At 51.2% G+C, this 15,574-nt stretch overlaps 1 protein-coding gene across 6 annotated transcripts in view; it reads left to right on the forward strand.

Moving 5' to 3' along the window:
* The window catches only part of ITSN1 (intersectin 1), a 223,966-nt gene that overhangs the window by 172,547 nt on the left and 35,845 nt on the right, over window positions 1–15,574 (forward strand). For 4 of the 6 annotated variants that reach the window (XM_030328376.2, XM_030328379.2, XM_030328378.2 and 1 more), the window contains one exon: window positions 271–1,794. The exons of 1 other annotated variant lie outside the window; for it this stretch is intronic. In XM_030328376.2, the coding sequence (XP_030184236.1) occupies window positions 271–272 (2 nt within the window). In that variant the 3' untranslated portion in view covers window positions 273–1,794. Of the gene's footprint in view, window positions 1–270; window positions 1,795–10,459; window positions 12,470–15,574 lie in introns of those variants that run through there. One more of the 6 variants, XM_030328377.2, reaches the window with a different exon arrangement.

Genomic DNA, 15,574 nt, shown 5'->3' on the forward strand with positions numbered 1-15,574 from the left:
TAAAGCTAGACCATTGCTGCATTCGCAACAGTCTCTTTGAAGACCTTCTGTAATGCAAGACTTTTATCTTGTGGGGTTGTTTTCTTTTCTTTTGTTTTTTTTTTCATTCCTTCTGTAGCATGTCCCCTCCCTCCCCTCCCCCCTTTTTCCTTTTTTTTTTTTTTTTGATCATTTTGGCACCATGCTGTTGACATGCCTGACTCATTTTCCTAGCTTGAATTTTGCTCATTGTTTTGTTTTGCTTATGTGTTGTTTTCCTCCTTTTTCTAGGAATCATATGTTGTCCATCCCCCCCTCAGGCTTGAAAGTCCTCAAAGAGACCCACTATCCCATATCACTGCCCAGAGGGATGATGGGAGATGCAGCCTTGATCATGTGACTTCCAGCATGATCACCTACTGCCTTCTGAGTAGAAGAACTCACTGCAGAGCAGTTTACCTCATTTTACCTTAGTTGCACGTGATGACAATGTCGAGTTATGACTTGCAGAGATAGAAGCAAACCTTACAAAATTACACAGGGTAGTGGGTCCTTTTGTGGCTTTCCTAGTGACTCGAATTGACTCCCCCCCCACCTTTGCACAGGTGCTTTCGATAGTTTTAAAAGTGTTTTTAAAAATATATTTTAGCCTTTTAATAAAAATCAATAAATTACTCCTTTGCCATTTTGGTTTTGCAAAAAGACCCACTATCAAGGAATTCTGCGTGTGCTATGGAAAAAAAAAAAAAAATGTTCCAAATGTCCATAAATCTGAGACTTGATGTATTTTCTTTGTTCATTTTGTCCAGTGTTACCAACGACATTGTGTAGTTTGGGTTTCCCCCGCCCCCTGCTGTGGAAGCAGAGGAATTCAGTGTATCTGTTTTAAAGCCGTGTAGAACGACCCCAATTAAACGGAAGGTGTTTGGCGCTTGTTCGTGTGTATCAGATGTACCCTGCCGAGCATGTAATAATACATCCTGTACATAAGAACTTAGTTCTTCCCATGGCGAAAGCTACCACCTTGTACGATGCTCTAATCATATTGCATTAATCTGATTTTGCACAGTGACCTTGTAGCCACAGGAGAAAGCACCTGTGTTTTTTTGTTCGGTCTCAGATTTATCTGGTTGAGTTGGTGTTTTCTGTTTGGGGTTTTTAATCTTGTGTGTTTTCATACCGTAAAATCAGTAGACGACGACGCTGAGGTTGTCACGATCAACAGTATCTACAATCTCTCCTTAGTCTCTGTTACATAAAGTTTTTATTCCAGTTACTTTTCACGGAATGACCGATTTTGAACATGTAATTTTCTTGACAAGAAAGAATGTATAGAAGTCTCCCTGCAATTAATTTCCAATGTTTACATTTTTTTTAACTAGACTGTGGGATTTCTGCAGATTAATACGAAATGGAGCTCATGGTCCGTGTATGTGTTAGATGTGTTGTAGCTGAAGCCATGTTGTGTCTTTTAAACACTAGTTGGAAGCTCTCAATAAAAATGCCCGCTGCTGACAGCACAGGACACCGGGTGGGGGGAGCCTCGGCACAGTCTCGCGGTTCCACTAATGCCTTTGTAACCTGAAGTCACCTTCTGTTTTCACGCCTCCCTCGGGGGCGTCTGTGCAGAGCCCCTCCCGCACTCACATGGCGCGGAGAATGGGGGCTGCTTCCCCTCGTTCCCTTGCGCTCCAGTATTTTCATGGATATGAATGTAAGATATATAAATACATAAACCTGCGGCTTTAACAACTGTAATACCACCTTTTGGATTAGTTACGTGTATAGATAATTAAATTCTTCATACAAAAGTTAGACGGAAATGTCTCTGTGTTTTGATGTTGGAACTTGGCAGTGGTGACGGGGATCCAGACAGACTAGATGGCAGCCGGGGCCAGCTGCCCACGTGTCCATGGGGACGCTTGGGCTTTAAGATACAGACGCCATCCGCTCCTCACGGAGTCTTCTTTGACCCCCCCTCCGCCCCCACCTTGCTATCCGCTCCTCCCTGATCAAGGAGTAGAGGATGGCCCCTTACAAGATGGGTTTTGAAGACTAGAACTACCGCGCAGCTGAGCGGTTAACTGTCTCTTTGGGCTTTTGGTGCACGTCCTTGATACATTGACAGGTGTGTGACTGGACTCAGGGTACAAAACATTTCTCTGAAAGATGTATCATAATAAGTGTCTGATGAACATCCAGAGAACGTGTGGGTGGAGATGGAAACTTTCACGGCTTCCATACTGCTCCCCGCCATCCGTTTCTGCCTCGCACACGCCAGTCTTGTCGCCTTTGCAGAAATAAACCAGTGTATGTGTTGAAGAAACTTTGCTCTGCTGACCATGCGCTTGCTTCCGATCATGAACTTCACTTAGCGACCCTCCTCTGCCCTTCATTTGAACAATGGTTTCTATTTGGCGGGGGGGGGGGGGGGGGGAGGGATCCATCACGTGTCTGGCATCCTACGGGACTCTGGGGAGAGTGTGCTGCTCAGTCACTACTGGAGACAGGGTCCCTGTCCTCATGGAGTCTGTGTTCTAATGGAAAGAACCAGCAGAAAACCAAACTACCGCAGTACATGTAAATGTATGTGGGCTGTGTGTGATAAGGTGATAAGTCCTGTGCTGGAAGTATGGTTGCAAGGCACCACTGAGCAGGACATCCAGTTGGGGCGGGCAGGGCGGCAGCAGGGAGAGGGTCAGAGAACCCTCCCAGCAGGAAGTGATATTTAACATGAGACCTGAAAGAACTAGGGGCCAGATGAAGCCGGAAAGAGAAGTGGCTGTTCTAGGCACAGATGTCAGGACGTGCAAAGGCCAGGAGGTGGGTGGAGAGATCTCTGTCCCCAACCTCCTCCCTGCCCCCCACTTGTGGAGCAAGGATCAAGACAGCAAGCCCCATCTCTTGCCCAGGAGCCCTTCCCCCATATAAGCCAATGTTTCTTCTCCAGCCTTGAGTTTGGTTGAAGTGACACATTGTCAAGGTGGGTACTGCTGTGCACTCTGTAACTCTCTCTACAATCCCCTCTCTGTAGATCATTCCTCCAGACTTCCTTCTGGTCTGTGAACGGACACAGGTTGTTCCCCAGGACATGCTCTTTCCCCCTCGAACCATTTGGTTTGCATTTGATTATAGAGTGTCCATCTGATCCACTTCTTCTCAACCAGGGGGAATGCTACCGGCATCTAGTGGGTGCAGACCAGGGATGCTATGAACTGCACTGCAGGGCACAGGACCACCCCCACCACGGAGAATTATCTGGACTCAGATGTCACCAGTACCAAGGTTGAGAAACCCCAGTCCCACCCACTGGCCACCGTGGTTAACGTTCACCTGGTTGTTCACGGCTAACATAGGTGCCTTGCTGGTAGTCGCTGCTTTTGTTCCGTAACTACTGTTGAGTAAACTTAATCACGTAATAAGTTCATGCTCTGTATCTGTGGTGTAAAAAGTGTCTCAGAATCTTGGTTCTATATTTTAGACTTGATCGTACTCTTCTTGGCTATTCCCCATTGTATGCAGTTTGGTACTAAAGTACTTTTAGTCCTGTTCTCAGAAAATCTGCTTAACAGGAAGTTGAATAAAGGAGAGAAAAAGCATCTTTTAATTAAGTTAGCAAAGTGATGCTAGGTATCTCCTTTGGCCCCAGAGTTTAAAGATGTTAGATTTTTTTTTTTAGCCGTTTAACAAAAACAGCTGGTCATTAAATCATTTAATTTCAGGGGCGCCTGGGTGGCGCAGTCGGTTAAGCGTCCGACTTCAGCCAGGTCACGGATCTCGCGGTCCGGGAGTTCGAGCCCCGCGTCGGGCTCTGGGCTGATGGCTCAGAGCCTGGAGCCTGTTTCCGATTCTGTGTCTCCCTCTCTCTCTGCCCCTCCCCCGTTCATGCTCTGTCTCTCTCTGTCCCAAAAATAAATAAAAAACGTTGAAAAAAAAAATTAAAAAAAAAATCATTTAATTTCATAATTGGTGCCGATTTGTCATGTGAATGTATCTGCAACTGATCTGTGGGTACAGCGCCATATGGACAAGACGTGTCCAAATGAGATCACCCTCCTTTTGCAGTTTTGAGTTGCCTTCCTAAGGCCAGCTGCCTCTCTGCACTGCAGAGCAGGGCCCAGAGAGCTGCAGAGCGGGAACAGAGTGGCGGCCAGCGGGCCAGAGCCTGGACTGCCTCTGCGTAAAAAGGGTGTCCTGGAGAAGCTGATGTAAAGGAAGGATTCTTCCTTTTGTAAAGTAAAAAATATTACACCATTACGCATATGGCAGAAACTGGTGTCTGCCCTGTTTCTGGAAGGGAACTGGGCAGATCCAGACTCCCATAAGCAGATGGCAACTGGGCTCTCTCTCTATGCCTTCTTTGATCCCATCCGAAGAAAACCCTGGTAATACCAGCTTAAGAAAGCCCTCTCAGTAGTAGGTTAAAACATGGAATCACCAATATTCCCACCTCTCACCTATAAAACCGCAATTTCTGTTGCTCAATATGCTATATGCCCACCTTGGCATATAGTAGGTTAAGTACTCAGAAATGCCTGTTTGAACTAGTGGGTTGAGCAATTAATACACGAGGAAGAGGCACTGGGGGTTCCATTCCAGGCACACCACATCACCCCCCAAGAGGATACCGAGGTACATTTGCAGGCCCCTTTCCTTTAGCTGTGAGTTTCCCAACAGCAACTGTGTTCTTGGGAGGGGCTGCTCCTGGGGTCTGTTGCTCATCTGGTCTGTGAAGGAGGCCAAGGACCAGAGATGCCAGGGTGTGGCAACCTTCCTCTGGGCCAGGTCTACCCCTGGCACGGGGTCGGGGAGGCAGCCACCCAGATCACAGTTGGGAAACGGGCCCAACAAATCACAGCCCTGCTTCCTGGCAAATTGAAAATTAATTCCTGAGAGTGAATATTCATTTTTTTCTTCTAGCAAAAGTATACGTTAATCCTATTCATTCCTTTTAGTTCCAAAACACCCAAGAGAATTTTTATGAAAAACTACATTGACTGCCAGTGGTCCCAAAATGCACAGGAAAAAAAACAAAAACAAAAAACAACCCAAGTCTTCAAAATGTCTGATATTTTGGATCTGGTGGGATAGGGGAACACAATGAGGTCAAAGATCACGATAGCTGTATGTGAATATTTCACTATTTCACTTCAGCCAGAATTCTCTTGGGCTTTTCTTTAAGAAAATTCCACACACAAAAAGCCAGGTTTCCAGAATGTTTCCTGGTGGGTAGTTATTCCATCTCAAAGGGTTCCATTGCCACTCGGGGGAAAGTTGTTTTTTTTTTGGTTTTTGTTTTTGTTTTTTTTACTATCTTTTAAAGTTTATTTTGAGAGAAAGAGTGCATGGGAAGGACAGAGAGAGGGATAGAGAATCCCAAGCAGGCTCTGCACTGTCAGTGTGGAGCCCAGTATGGGGCTCAAGCTAACTGTGAGATCATGACCTGAGCCGAAATCAAGAGTCAGATGCTTAACTGACTGTGCCAACCAGGCGCCCCAAGGAAGTTCTTTAAAAACTCCCTGGACATTTTAATTTTTATTATTTTTTAAATGTTTATTTATTATGAGAGAGAAAGATCACAAACAGGGGAGGAGCAGGGAGAGAGAGAGAGGGAGAGAGAAAATCCCAAGAAGGATCTACACTGTCAGGGCTTGGGGCTCCATGTCCAGAGCCGGGAGACAGTGACCTGGCTTGAAATCAAGAGCCCCATGTTGAACTGAGCCACCCAGACGCCCCTCCCCAGTCATTTTTAAATGATAGGATTTGATTCACAAAAAAAATTAAAAGGTTTTGTTTGTCAAAAGTGAAAATCAGCTACAAAATTATACCAGGGCAACTTGCTGTTAAACACACACTACCTCTCAGAAACTACCAGGTTATTGTTTTACGTTGTCAACAGGCTGGGTGTGTGTGTGTGTGTGTGTGTGTGTGTGCGCGCGCGCGCGCACGCACGCCTCCGTCTTTAGCTTGGTAATATTGGGTGGGGTGGTGAAAACAGACCCATCACGCTATAGAAGATTCTGGCTGAGGCGGACCGCTGCGGTTCCCACATCTGCCCCGCACCTGAGGTCAGGGTGATGTTGCAAGCCTCGAAAGAGGAAGTGTCCCCTTGACTCTGCCCGTCGTTTTTTAAAGTTGGGCAGATCCTCCTCTTCGTGCAGTTGCTCCCGAGTGACCTACAAGGGGCAAAAGCACTTTATCTAATGTTTTTCATCAAGGAGCCTGTTTTCACTCCGTTGAACGACTTGATTCCCCTGGTTTCTTCCCCTTCTCCGTCCTGTGCTGCCCCCTCCCTTCTTGGTCCCCTGTCACACACACTCGAGCTTAACGGGTCCACCCGCCGCACTCCAGGCCCCACCAGGAAAGTGGAGGGAGGTCTAGGGGCGGGAGGGGTGGGCGCACGCGCGCATGTGCATGCAGAGAGATGCCACCCACCTACCCACCCCCATCCTTCCCCCCTCCCCCCGCTCCCCGATCGGTCCACGAAATCCAGATCAGGGAGAGCCAGCCGTGCGCACTAGCCCTGTGCTGTGAGCTGAGAGCGTGACGTTCTCAGAGGCCCCTCCCCCTCTCCCTGGCTAGTCCTTTGACCTTGTGCCACGCGAGAACAGCGGCACCTCAGCACCAGCCGCCTCCCATAACCACGACTGTCTGTGTGGAAAGGTGGAGACCATTCCGTGTGTGATTCACTCATAGCTGGGGGGGTGGAGGAGCTGTTGCCCGATGCCAGCACCTTGTGGCACCTTCTCAGTGCTCAGGCTCAGGACGCAGCCGCCTCCTCAACCCTTCTAGTCCTGCTCACCCCCACTGCAGGATCTTCCAAAGACACAGGCTTGCCAGAGACGCCCGTGCTCAGTGCCACCCCGAGAACGGTTGCCGTAGCGTCTCCGTTTCCATGGCTGGCCTCTGCCAGAAAAACATGGCGCCAAAGATACTAACACGGCCTGTCTACAAGTTCAGGGTAATATTTCATTCCATTTCTCTTAAAGTTTTGGAGTATTTTATTTTCCTGTAGGCAGATAGTGGCGATGGAGGAGTCCGACATAAGGGCACCCTGGGCTTTTATAGAGGCCAGGAAGGAATACAGGGTGGTGGTTCGGGACATGGATTCAAATCCCAGTTCTCCCACTTCCTAATTGTGTGATTGTGGCCAAGTGACTTAACCCCTTTGTGCTATAGTTTCCTCATTTACATATGGAGGGATAATAATTGTACCCAGCAGGTAGTAAGCCCCCCCACAGACAATAGCCTTCTTGTCATTCTTACAGGAGAGAAAAGGCATTTGCACCTGGTCCTGGGCGTGAAGGAATCCATTTAACTGGCTTCCTCCTTTCTTGCAATAAACCGAGACAGAAGGTTGTGTGCATTTTAAGACTTTACAGAAAGCAGTGCTTTTGTAGATAAGGGATTTTGCAGAGAAAAGATTGGACAGCTTCCTTAAAACCTTCAGCCATCTCATTCATTTGTGCACAGATCGGGGTCCCCTTTTCTCCAGTAGTGGGAGGCCCACCTGTGTTGGAGTAAGCACCTTCCTCATGCTCCCTCAATGTGCGGTGACACCCAGCCCCGTCAGCGGACGCTTGGCAAATGGGAGAAGTTGCCCTGTGTTTCAACGCGGCTGGCGTCAGGGAGGCCGACAGAGCAAATGGAATGTGCGAGGCTTCTAAATGTCACGTCCGTGGACCCGGTTGGCAGGCCCATGCAGCGCCCCACAATAAACCTGTCACACATGCATTGAGTCACTGGATCCCTTATTTCTCATCTCTGCATTCTGTGGCCTTGTGTTCTCTCGCCAGCAAAGAAAGACTGGAATGTTTGGCCCCCAGACGTGCCAGGAGCTCGTTCTTTTTGTTCTTTGTGTTTTGTTTTTAAGCAACCGTACAGCTTGGATAAGGGACATGTGTCACAAGGGTGGGGGGCACCCCAAAGCGCCGTCTCCAGCACACTTAAAGACTGGGAGATGAGTTCTCTCCTGCCCCGTCGCGGACACCTGGACATGCCTCTCAGTCAGCATCCACGGCCTTGGGTCTGGGATGCGTCTGGTCTGTTTGCCAAGCCTCCGGCAGAGTTTGAACCCTATGATCTGTCCCAGCAGAGAAGTGGAAGCCAGGATGACCCTCTCCTCTGTGGGGCATTACCTTGTCCTTCTGAGGCCGCTGTGGGAAGACCCCCACATCTGAGTCCTCAGTACGACCCTCCAGTGTCACGGGCTCCCTCGTGGTAGGAGCCCTCACCCCATCCTCAAGGGGCAGAAGTAATCTGCCAGTCCTCTCCCCTCCCTCCCCTGCCCCTCCCCTCCACCCTGCTGTGTCAACAGCTCCTGGGAGACCAGGAGGGGTCCAGCCTGCCTGCATTTCCTGGCAAGCACCTCCTCTCCTGCACTCCCGGAGAGGAGAGTCGTGGCCAAGGAACACGGGGCCAGGTGACAGGGCTGTGCTCAGTGAGACACAGACCGGGCACCTGCTCTCAAGGAGCTTGTAGGAGCCAGAGGAAAACACCAGCTCACAAATAAGTCATTTCAGCTGCTGCTGGATGAAATGGGCCAGGATGTGACTGAGGGCCAGGGCTATCGCAGATGGGATGGCCCAGGAAGGCCTCTGTGGAGAGGTGGAGGTCTGACTGCAGAGGAGTTGGCAGGCAAAGGTCAGGGCGAAACGTGTTTCAAGCCTGAGGGATAGCAAGCGCAAAGGCCCTGAGGGTGACCAAGTTTCTCCAGTCCTTGCATGAAGACCATAGCCTTCTTTTTTTTTTTTTAAGTTTATTTATTTATTTTGAGTGGGGGAGGGGGGAAGGTTGGGGCAGAGAGAGAGAATCCCACACCATTATCACGGAGCCCGATGCAAGGCTTGAACCCACAAACCGTGAGATCATGACCTGAGCCAAAACCAAGAGTCAGTCGCTTAACCGACTGAGCCATCCAGGCGCTCCAGGACCATCAGCCTTCTAACCCGTCCCTGCTCCAGTCTCACTGTTTTCCAGCCTCTTCTCCACCCCGTGGGCAGAGAGCTATTTTAAAAATGGAAGTTGCAATCTGCTAACAATCATCCAGGGCTTCCCAGTGATAATGGCCCAAATCTCGCAGTTGGGCCTCAAGGCCCTGCCTGATCTGCTCCCTTCTCCAGCCCATCCGGCCGGACCCGTCTCTTCCCTTCTCCTCATTGAGAGCTCATTGTGCTTCGTCTTTAGCGTAGCTCAGTCGTCGCTTGCTCAGGGAAGCCTTCCCTGATCGGCGCCTTCCTTTCTGAGTTGCTGGTGGAACCCATAGACGGCTGCTGTCATCCAAACACCTTCCAGGTTTCTAACACCAAAAGGTGTGGCAGGTGCAGGGGACATGGGCCTCCAGCTTGCAGGAGGGGACCCTGATGCTTGAAGAGGGGAGGCCCTGGGCTGAGCCCCTTCCAGAGCTAGTTGCTACCATCCCGATCTCACATTCTCTCTGCCCCCTTTTGAGTAACCGTGAGGACCCTCCACAGCGGTCCAGGCTTCTGTTGCTGCAGTGGGTTTCCAAGACGCCCTCTTGAAAACCCTCTCCTCTGACCTCCAAACCACTTGATGGAAATGCCCACCTGCATCACTGGTCCGCGCATGCTGGGTGTGAACTGGGGAGGAAATGAGCAGTGTGGACAGCGTGGACACGGGGCCTTTCCCCACCTAGAGATCCCATCACTCAACCTGCCAGAGTGTCATCGGTCTGGGATCCGTGGACACCCGTTGTCCGGCCCCACTCTTGCTTGTCTCGTCCTACCCGACCTGCACCTCCCTGCTATCATCACAGTCTCCTCCCCGCCTTACAGCCCGCCCCCCGCCCCCCCCCCCACCGCCTCCCTGTCTTCTCCACCTTGGTCCTCCCATCTTCCCCCTCCTCCTCTCCTTGCTGCCCAGCCCAGCTCCACCGACTCGCCGTGACTCAGCTCTTTGCTGAGCTGCTAGTAACTCATCATACGTGAAGATGAGTGGATTGTAAGACTCAGACACACGCACAGACACACAGATACTCATCTCCCGCCCAAGACTGTGAGCTCCCTGGGGGGCAAGGCCGGATCCCACAAAGACCCACACAGGAACAGCACTTACAAGTAGCGGTGGTACCTCCCCTTGTACGATTGATTGTTGTGCGACGCCCCATCTCCCCGGTAGCTTATGAACCAGAGGACAGCGCCTACCTTGCACCCTTGCATGTTGTGACCGCCCATGGCGGTCGTTCAGGAGCCCTGTGTGGACGGTCTTGCTCCTTCCTCCCCATCTAGGCTGCAAGGAAAGGACACATTGGTGCTCAGTCTCTGCGCTGCATGTGACCTCGAACCCTGCACAAAGCTGTGTGTTTGGGAGGCCACCATGGCTTAAAAGATAAATTCACGTGAGAAGACCCTGGGACTGGAAATGAGCTTAGTAGTCAAAAGAATTGTCATTCATCATTCTTATAACCGCCCTAACTACCATATATTTATGCGTGTATTTGGTTTTCTGTCTCCCCCACTAGAATGGAAGCTCCATGAAAGCAGGGACCTGAGCGCAGCTATGCAGTTGCTGGAAATGAGCAGGAAATGTCCCGGGCTCAGGTTGTCTCTTGTGTCCCACCGGGGTCAGTTTGCCAAGTTAGGAGAGACCGCAGGGGACCGGGCTATGCTTAGACCCTCGAGAAGAAAGTTCCACTGGGACGAGGAGGATGCCTGCCCCGCTGGACCGCCAGAGCTGGGTCCCGGGACCGGCCAGCCAAGGGTCACTGTCAGAGGAGACACAGCCGCCTTGACCCAGCCTGGCTACCGCCGGCCCAACAGCCTCGGGCGCCACGGACCAGACCATCCTCACAGCCAGGTCTCTCGGGAACGCGTCGGGAGAGGAACGGGGACCGGCCACCCTCGGGCCCACTCTTTGGTTTTCTTGTGGGTCTCCATCTCCCAAGACAGCAAGAGCGGAGGGCTTATTCCTGATAGCAGAAGTCACCGTGCACCTGTGGACTCCGCTGTCCCATCGATTCAAGGAGGCCGATGAGCAGAGTGACCTTTTTGAGCTCTAGGCCTAGCATTGGGGGTCAGGTGGCGGCAGTGTGACCTCCAGGGACACAGCGTCACAGGCTTGTCTGAGCTCCAGGCCATGGACGGAGGGACGGCATTCTGGGTTACAACCATAGTTCCCTTTGGACAAGTCGCTTGAGGGACCCACCTGGGTCTGGAATCGGTTCAACAATTGTGACGCTCTCGTGCTACATGAGCCTGGACAGATCTAGGTTCTGAATTTTGCTCCCTTTTCGCACCAGGTGTCTTGATTTCGGGGCTCCCTCTGATGGAGTGGTCCTCACTCTGGGCTGCACGTGGGAGCCTCCTGGAAGCTTCCACATGTTACAGAGGCCCAGGCGGAACCCCGGCCAGGTGGATTTGATTGGTCCGGGCTACCGCAGGGACGTCGGGCCTTCTAAATCTCCTTAGGTGATTCCAAACATGCCGCCATTCTCAGGGGCCACAGCCCTCCCCCAGCCTCCGTGAAGCTGCCACCGCGATCCTTCCGAAACACGGCCCGGACCTTTCCCAGCTCTGCAACCAAGACAAAAATGTAGACGTCTCACTCTGCTGTTCAAACTCCTTGACTGTACCTCCCCCCCCACGGGCCGAACTGTGTCCCCCTCCCCCACCAAATTGAAACGTTGAAGCCCTTCCCCCCAGTACCTCAGAATATGACTGTTTCTGGAGCTGGGATCTTAAAGAGGTCATTAAGTTAAGATGAGGCCATTAGGGTGGACCCTACCTCCAATGTGAAGAGGACATTTGGACGCAAAGAGTCACCAGCAATGATTTTGTAACAGAAGAAAGGCCATGTGAGGATGCAGGCACAAGACGGCCACCTGCCCGCTAAGGAGAGAGACCTTAGAAGAAATCAGACCTGCTGGTACCTTGATCTTGGACTTGCTGCCTCCGGCGCTGTGAGACTCCATTTCTCACGTGTGAGCCCCGTGGTCTGTGGGACGTGGTTACAGCAGCGTTAGCTGACTAATACATCACCTTCCCAGCAAGGCAGGAGGCATGGTGGTTCAGAACAGTAACTCCGGGGTAGGACCCCCTCTGCCATTGATTAACTGAGGCTTTGGCAAGTCACTTAACTTCTCTGTGCCTCAGTTTCCCTGTCTGTTCAATGGGAGAATAGGCGTAGTAGCTGCCACACAGGATTGTCGGTGAGGACTCTGTGAGTTCACATACATACAGCGCCTGGAACCGTGTGGCTCATGCGAGCATGCAGTGTTGACTTTCTTTACTCCCTGTTACCCCAGCATCTGCTTTCTCTCCTCACTGCTTTCTCTCTATTCCCCTTTTCTCCAACCGCTTCCTCTACTTGGATCCCTCACTACTTCCCCACCCGAAACTGCCATGTGCCTGATGGAGTCCAAGCCAAATCCCTGCTTCTCTGGAAGATATTCCCAGGTCCCTCTAGTCAAACCTACTGCCTCTCATTCCAATAAACACGTGTCTGTACTTCTAACACCCCAGCCTGCTTTGTGTACCCGAAGGATTTACTTGCGGCCGCTGCTGAGGGTCCCTGAGATACCGCAGGGTGGTGGGCATTGAAAGCAGAGGCTCAGCAAGAAAGGAGAGCAAAGGTGGTAACATCAGTGGGGCCAGGAATGAGCGAACGAGTGCACACTGTGGGATGCTCGAGGCCGCACCAGGGACCCCAGCATCCGTTATAAAGCCATGAACGCCATGCCTTTAGTTAAAAGTGACCTATGGCAAATTAAGAGAGATCTATCCCTGAGAGTAATTTGATTCTTGCAAATTCTCAATAGTCATTAAACTGCCTGGCACCCCATGTAGACTGGATTCCCCTTCTTAGAAGAATTGTTATTCTTCTGGAAGCCACCTTGACCCTTTGAAGCTACGGGATTAACGCTGAGTGTGGCTGAATGGAAGCCCCCAGAGGGACCCAGCCGAATGGGTCTAGCGAGTTCCCCCAGAGGGACCCAGCCGAATGGGTCTAGCGAGTTCCCCCAGAGGGACCCAGCCTAATGGGTCTAGCGAGTTCCCCCAGAGGGACCCAGCCTAATGGGTCTAGTGAGTTCCCCCAGACAGGCTGGAGAGGGCTGCCTGGGTTCAGCTGGACATAAGGCATCGGGGGGTCTTTGGTGCCATCAGGTGACGTTCCCCCTCCCCCCACTACAGGTCCCCATGCCCACCCAGCTCCTCTAAACCCCCATGAGAATCCAGTCTTAAGGACTTCAACGCTGAGGTCTCAGGGATGGGCAGCTTGCAGTGATGCCCTTTGTGAGTTTCCTGTGCTTTGGCCAGAACCAGAGTCTAGGTGGGATGCCCGAGCCTCTGGTAGACCAGGGCTCCCCAAGGACAAGGACCCAGCCCGCCTCATTCACCGCCAAGTCCCAGCTCCAAGCACAGCGGCACAGGGGGAGCGCACAAGTTCACAGCTTAGAGAATGGGATTGTGGGGGGAGAGCGGGGGAGGGGGGAGTGCTCTGGCCGGAGAACCTTCTTTATGTCGCATCCATTGCAGCCTTTCCTACATGACAAGCCATCCCACATGTGCCATTCTGTCCAGGAGGTTGAAGGCAACGCAATCAGACTCATTTTCCCAGAAAAATCCAGTGTAGCCTGGCAGGAGCCACGAGAGCCACGAGGCCCCTGTTCCCTCCATTGAGGCCCGCCCTGGAGAAGGCTTCGGTGTAGACAGGAGCTCCAGCTCCAACAGGTATCCTGGTGGGCGAGGCCATTTAGCCGGAGAATTTGGGCAGAATGTCCCCACAGACACTGGTATATCCTTTCTCTTAAAGGTGAAAAACCATTGCCTGAGTTTCCATATTGTGGGATTTCTCGCCTGGCCCCTCTGGCATTATGCCTTCTGTGATGTCATGTACTGCCCACCTTATTGCCTTCCCGCTTCCCGCCTTATCTCCCATAGTGTCCCTGCACCTACTTGGCATACTGGCCCCACACCCCCAACATAATGGCCCCATCCTCCCTGATGCAGAACCACCCCCCCCCCCACACACACACAAGTAGGACCTCCTCGCAGAGCCTTCCTCCCTCGGGACAAGGAGCATGTACTTCTGAGCCCTGCAGACTCTACTATCCTCGCAGACCTGCAGGAACGTTCTCCGCTGCTTGCTATTTCAAATTTAATTTCCATGTTCGCGTCTCCCTCCCAGCTGTGAGTTTCCTTGAGGACAAGGGCTTTATCTTGCTCATTCCTGTGTCTCTTGGGCTTCGTAGGAACTTAATAAATACTTATTGACCATCTTAGAGTATATTTTGGCCCTTTCATAACAGGAACGAGGCCTGTTTATTTGGTTTGTCCAGTGGCCGGCTTGCTGTGGGGGCTGGTTTGGTTTTTAAAATCATGGACCTTGTTGAGAACGGAAGGAGAAGGGTTGGGAATGAGAGGGGCGATGCCCCGGTTGTACCCTAAGTCCTTCTGTATGCTTTGAACTGTTTACATCGAGCATGTGTTCATGTACTACTGTTGTAATAAAGCAATTTATTTAGATTATGCTGTTCCTATGAACGTTGTCCCATTGAGGTGACAAGATGACCTTTTTGGGTAAGATTTTCCCACATTCTCTCCAGTGCCCCAGACTCAACTACTCTCAAAGGGGTCTCACGGCTACTCTCCACTTTGTGAATGTGTCTAACTACGCAAAATTACAAGGGACAGCACATAGATTGGGAATTTTATGTGGGCTGTAATTAGGGATCGGTTTTAAGTGCCCAGAGTCGCTTGCAATATTATTTCAGCTGTGAGTGGATTATAGTTCGTTTTAAGAATCCCTTCATCACACCGAGATGTCCGTGAAAAGTTATTTGCTCTGCTTTATTCTCTCATTTTTCCCCGGGAAAGGGAGCCAGAAAATCATGTTTATCCTGGTTCCCAAAGGAGAGAAGAACCACGTCCCTCCACCCTTAAAGAAAACTCTCTTATTTGCAATGTCTTTTCCATTTACCCCGCTCTGAATAATGGAGTTTTTAAACTCGTTTGTTTTTCTAAATATTAAATTTTCAAAGGAAGGACATTTTTTAGCTCAAAGTACCTATTTCCAGCCTGTAATGGTCTTCTTGGTCTGCCATCCAGCAGCAAGAACTTTTAAAACAGCGTCGTGTGGGGCGGTTCAGTAGCTAAAAAGACCATTCAAAGCCAACGCTGTCGGCACACAATGCTGAGACGAATCTCCCCACAAAATCTTTGCTTTTTGTTGTACGCTGGGGCCTAGAGAGGCCATCTGAGCCAGCCCCCTGCCTCCAGGCAGGCTGGTAGGTGGACGGCGTGGGGTGGAATTTGTGGCGGCAAGCAGCCCAGAGTCACATGGCACCTGTCAGCTGGGTCAGCTCTGACATGGGTCCTCTGGGTGGATGGACGGGAATGCTGGAGCTGCCCGGAGCAGGAGGCCGTGCAACCTCCTCGTGCCCCCCCCTTCCATGTGCAACAGACCCCCAATTCACCCCAAACTGGCCCCGGCACCAGGGATTCCTGGACTAATAGCCTAAGTCCACTCTAGACCTTTTGCTGTTGTTCGGGCTCCGGGCTTCTTCAAAGCCGTACCACGTAGGGGAGCCAGGGGGCTCAGTCGGTTAAGAGTCGGGACCTTGACTTCAGCTCAGGTC

Source organism: Lynx canadensis, chromosome C2 (assembly GCF_007474595.2).
Source record: "Lynx canadensis isolate LIC74 chromosome C2, mLynCan4.pri.v2, whole genome shotgun sequence".
In the NCBI taxonomy this organism is placed as follows: domain Eukaryota; kingdom Metazoa; phylum Chordata; class Mammalia; order Carnivora; family Felidae; genus Lynx; species Lynx canadensis.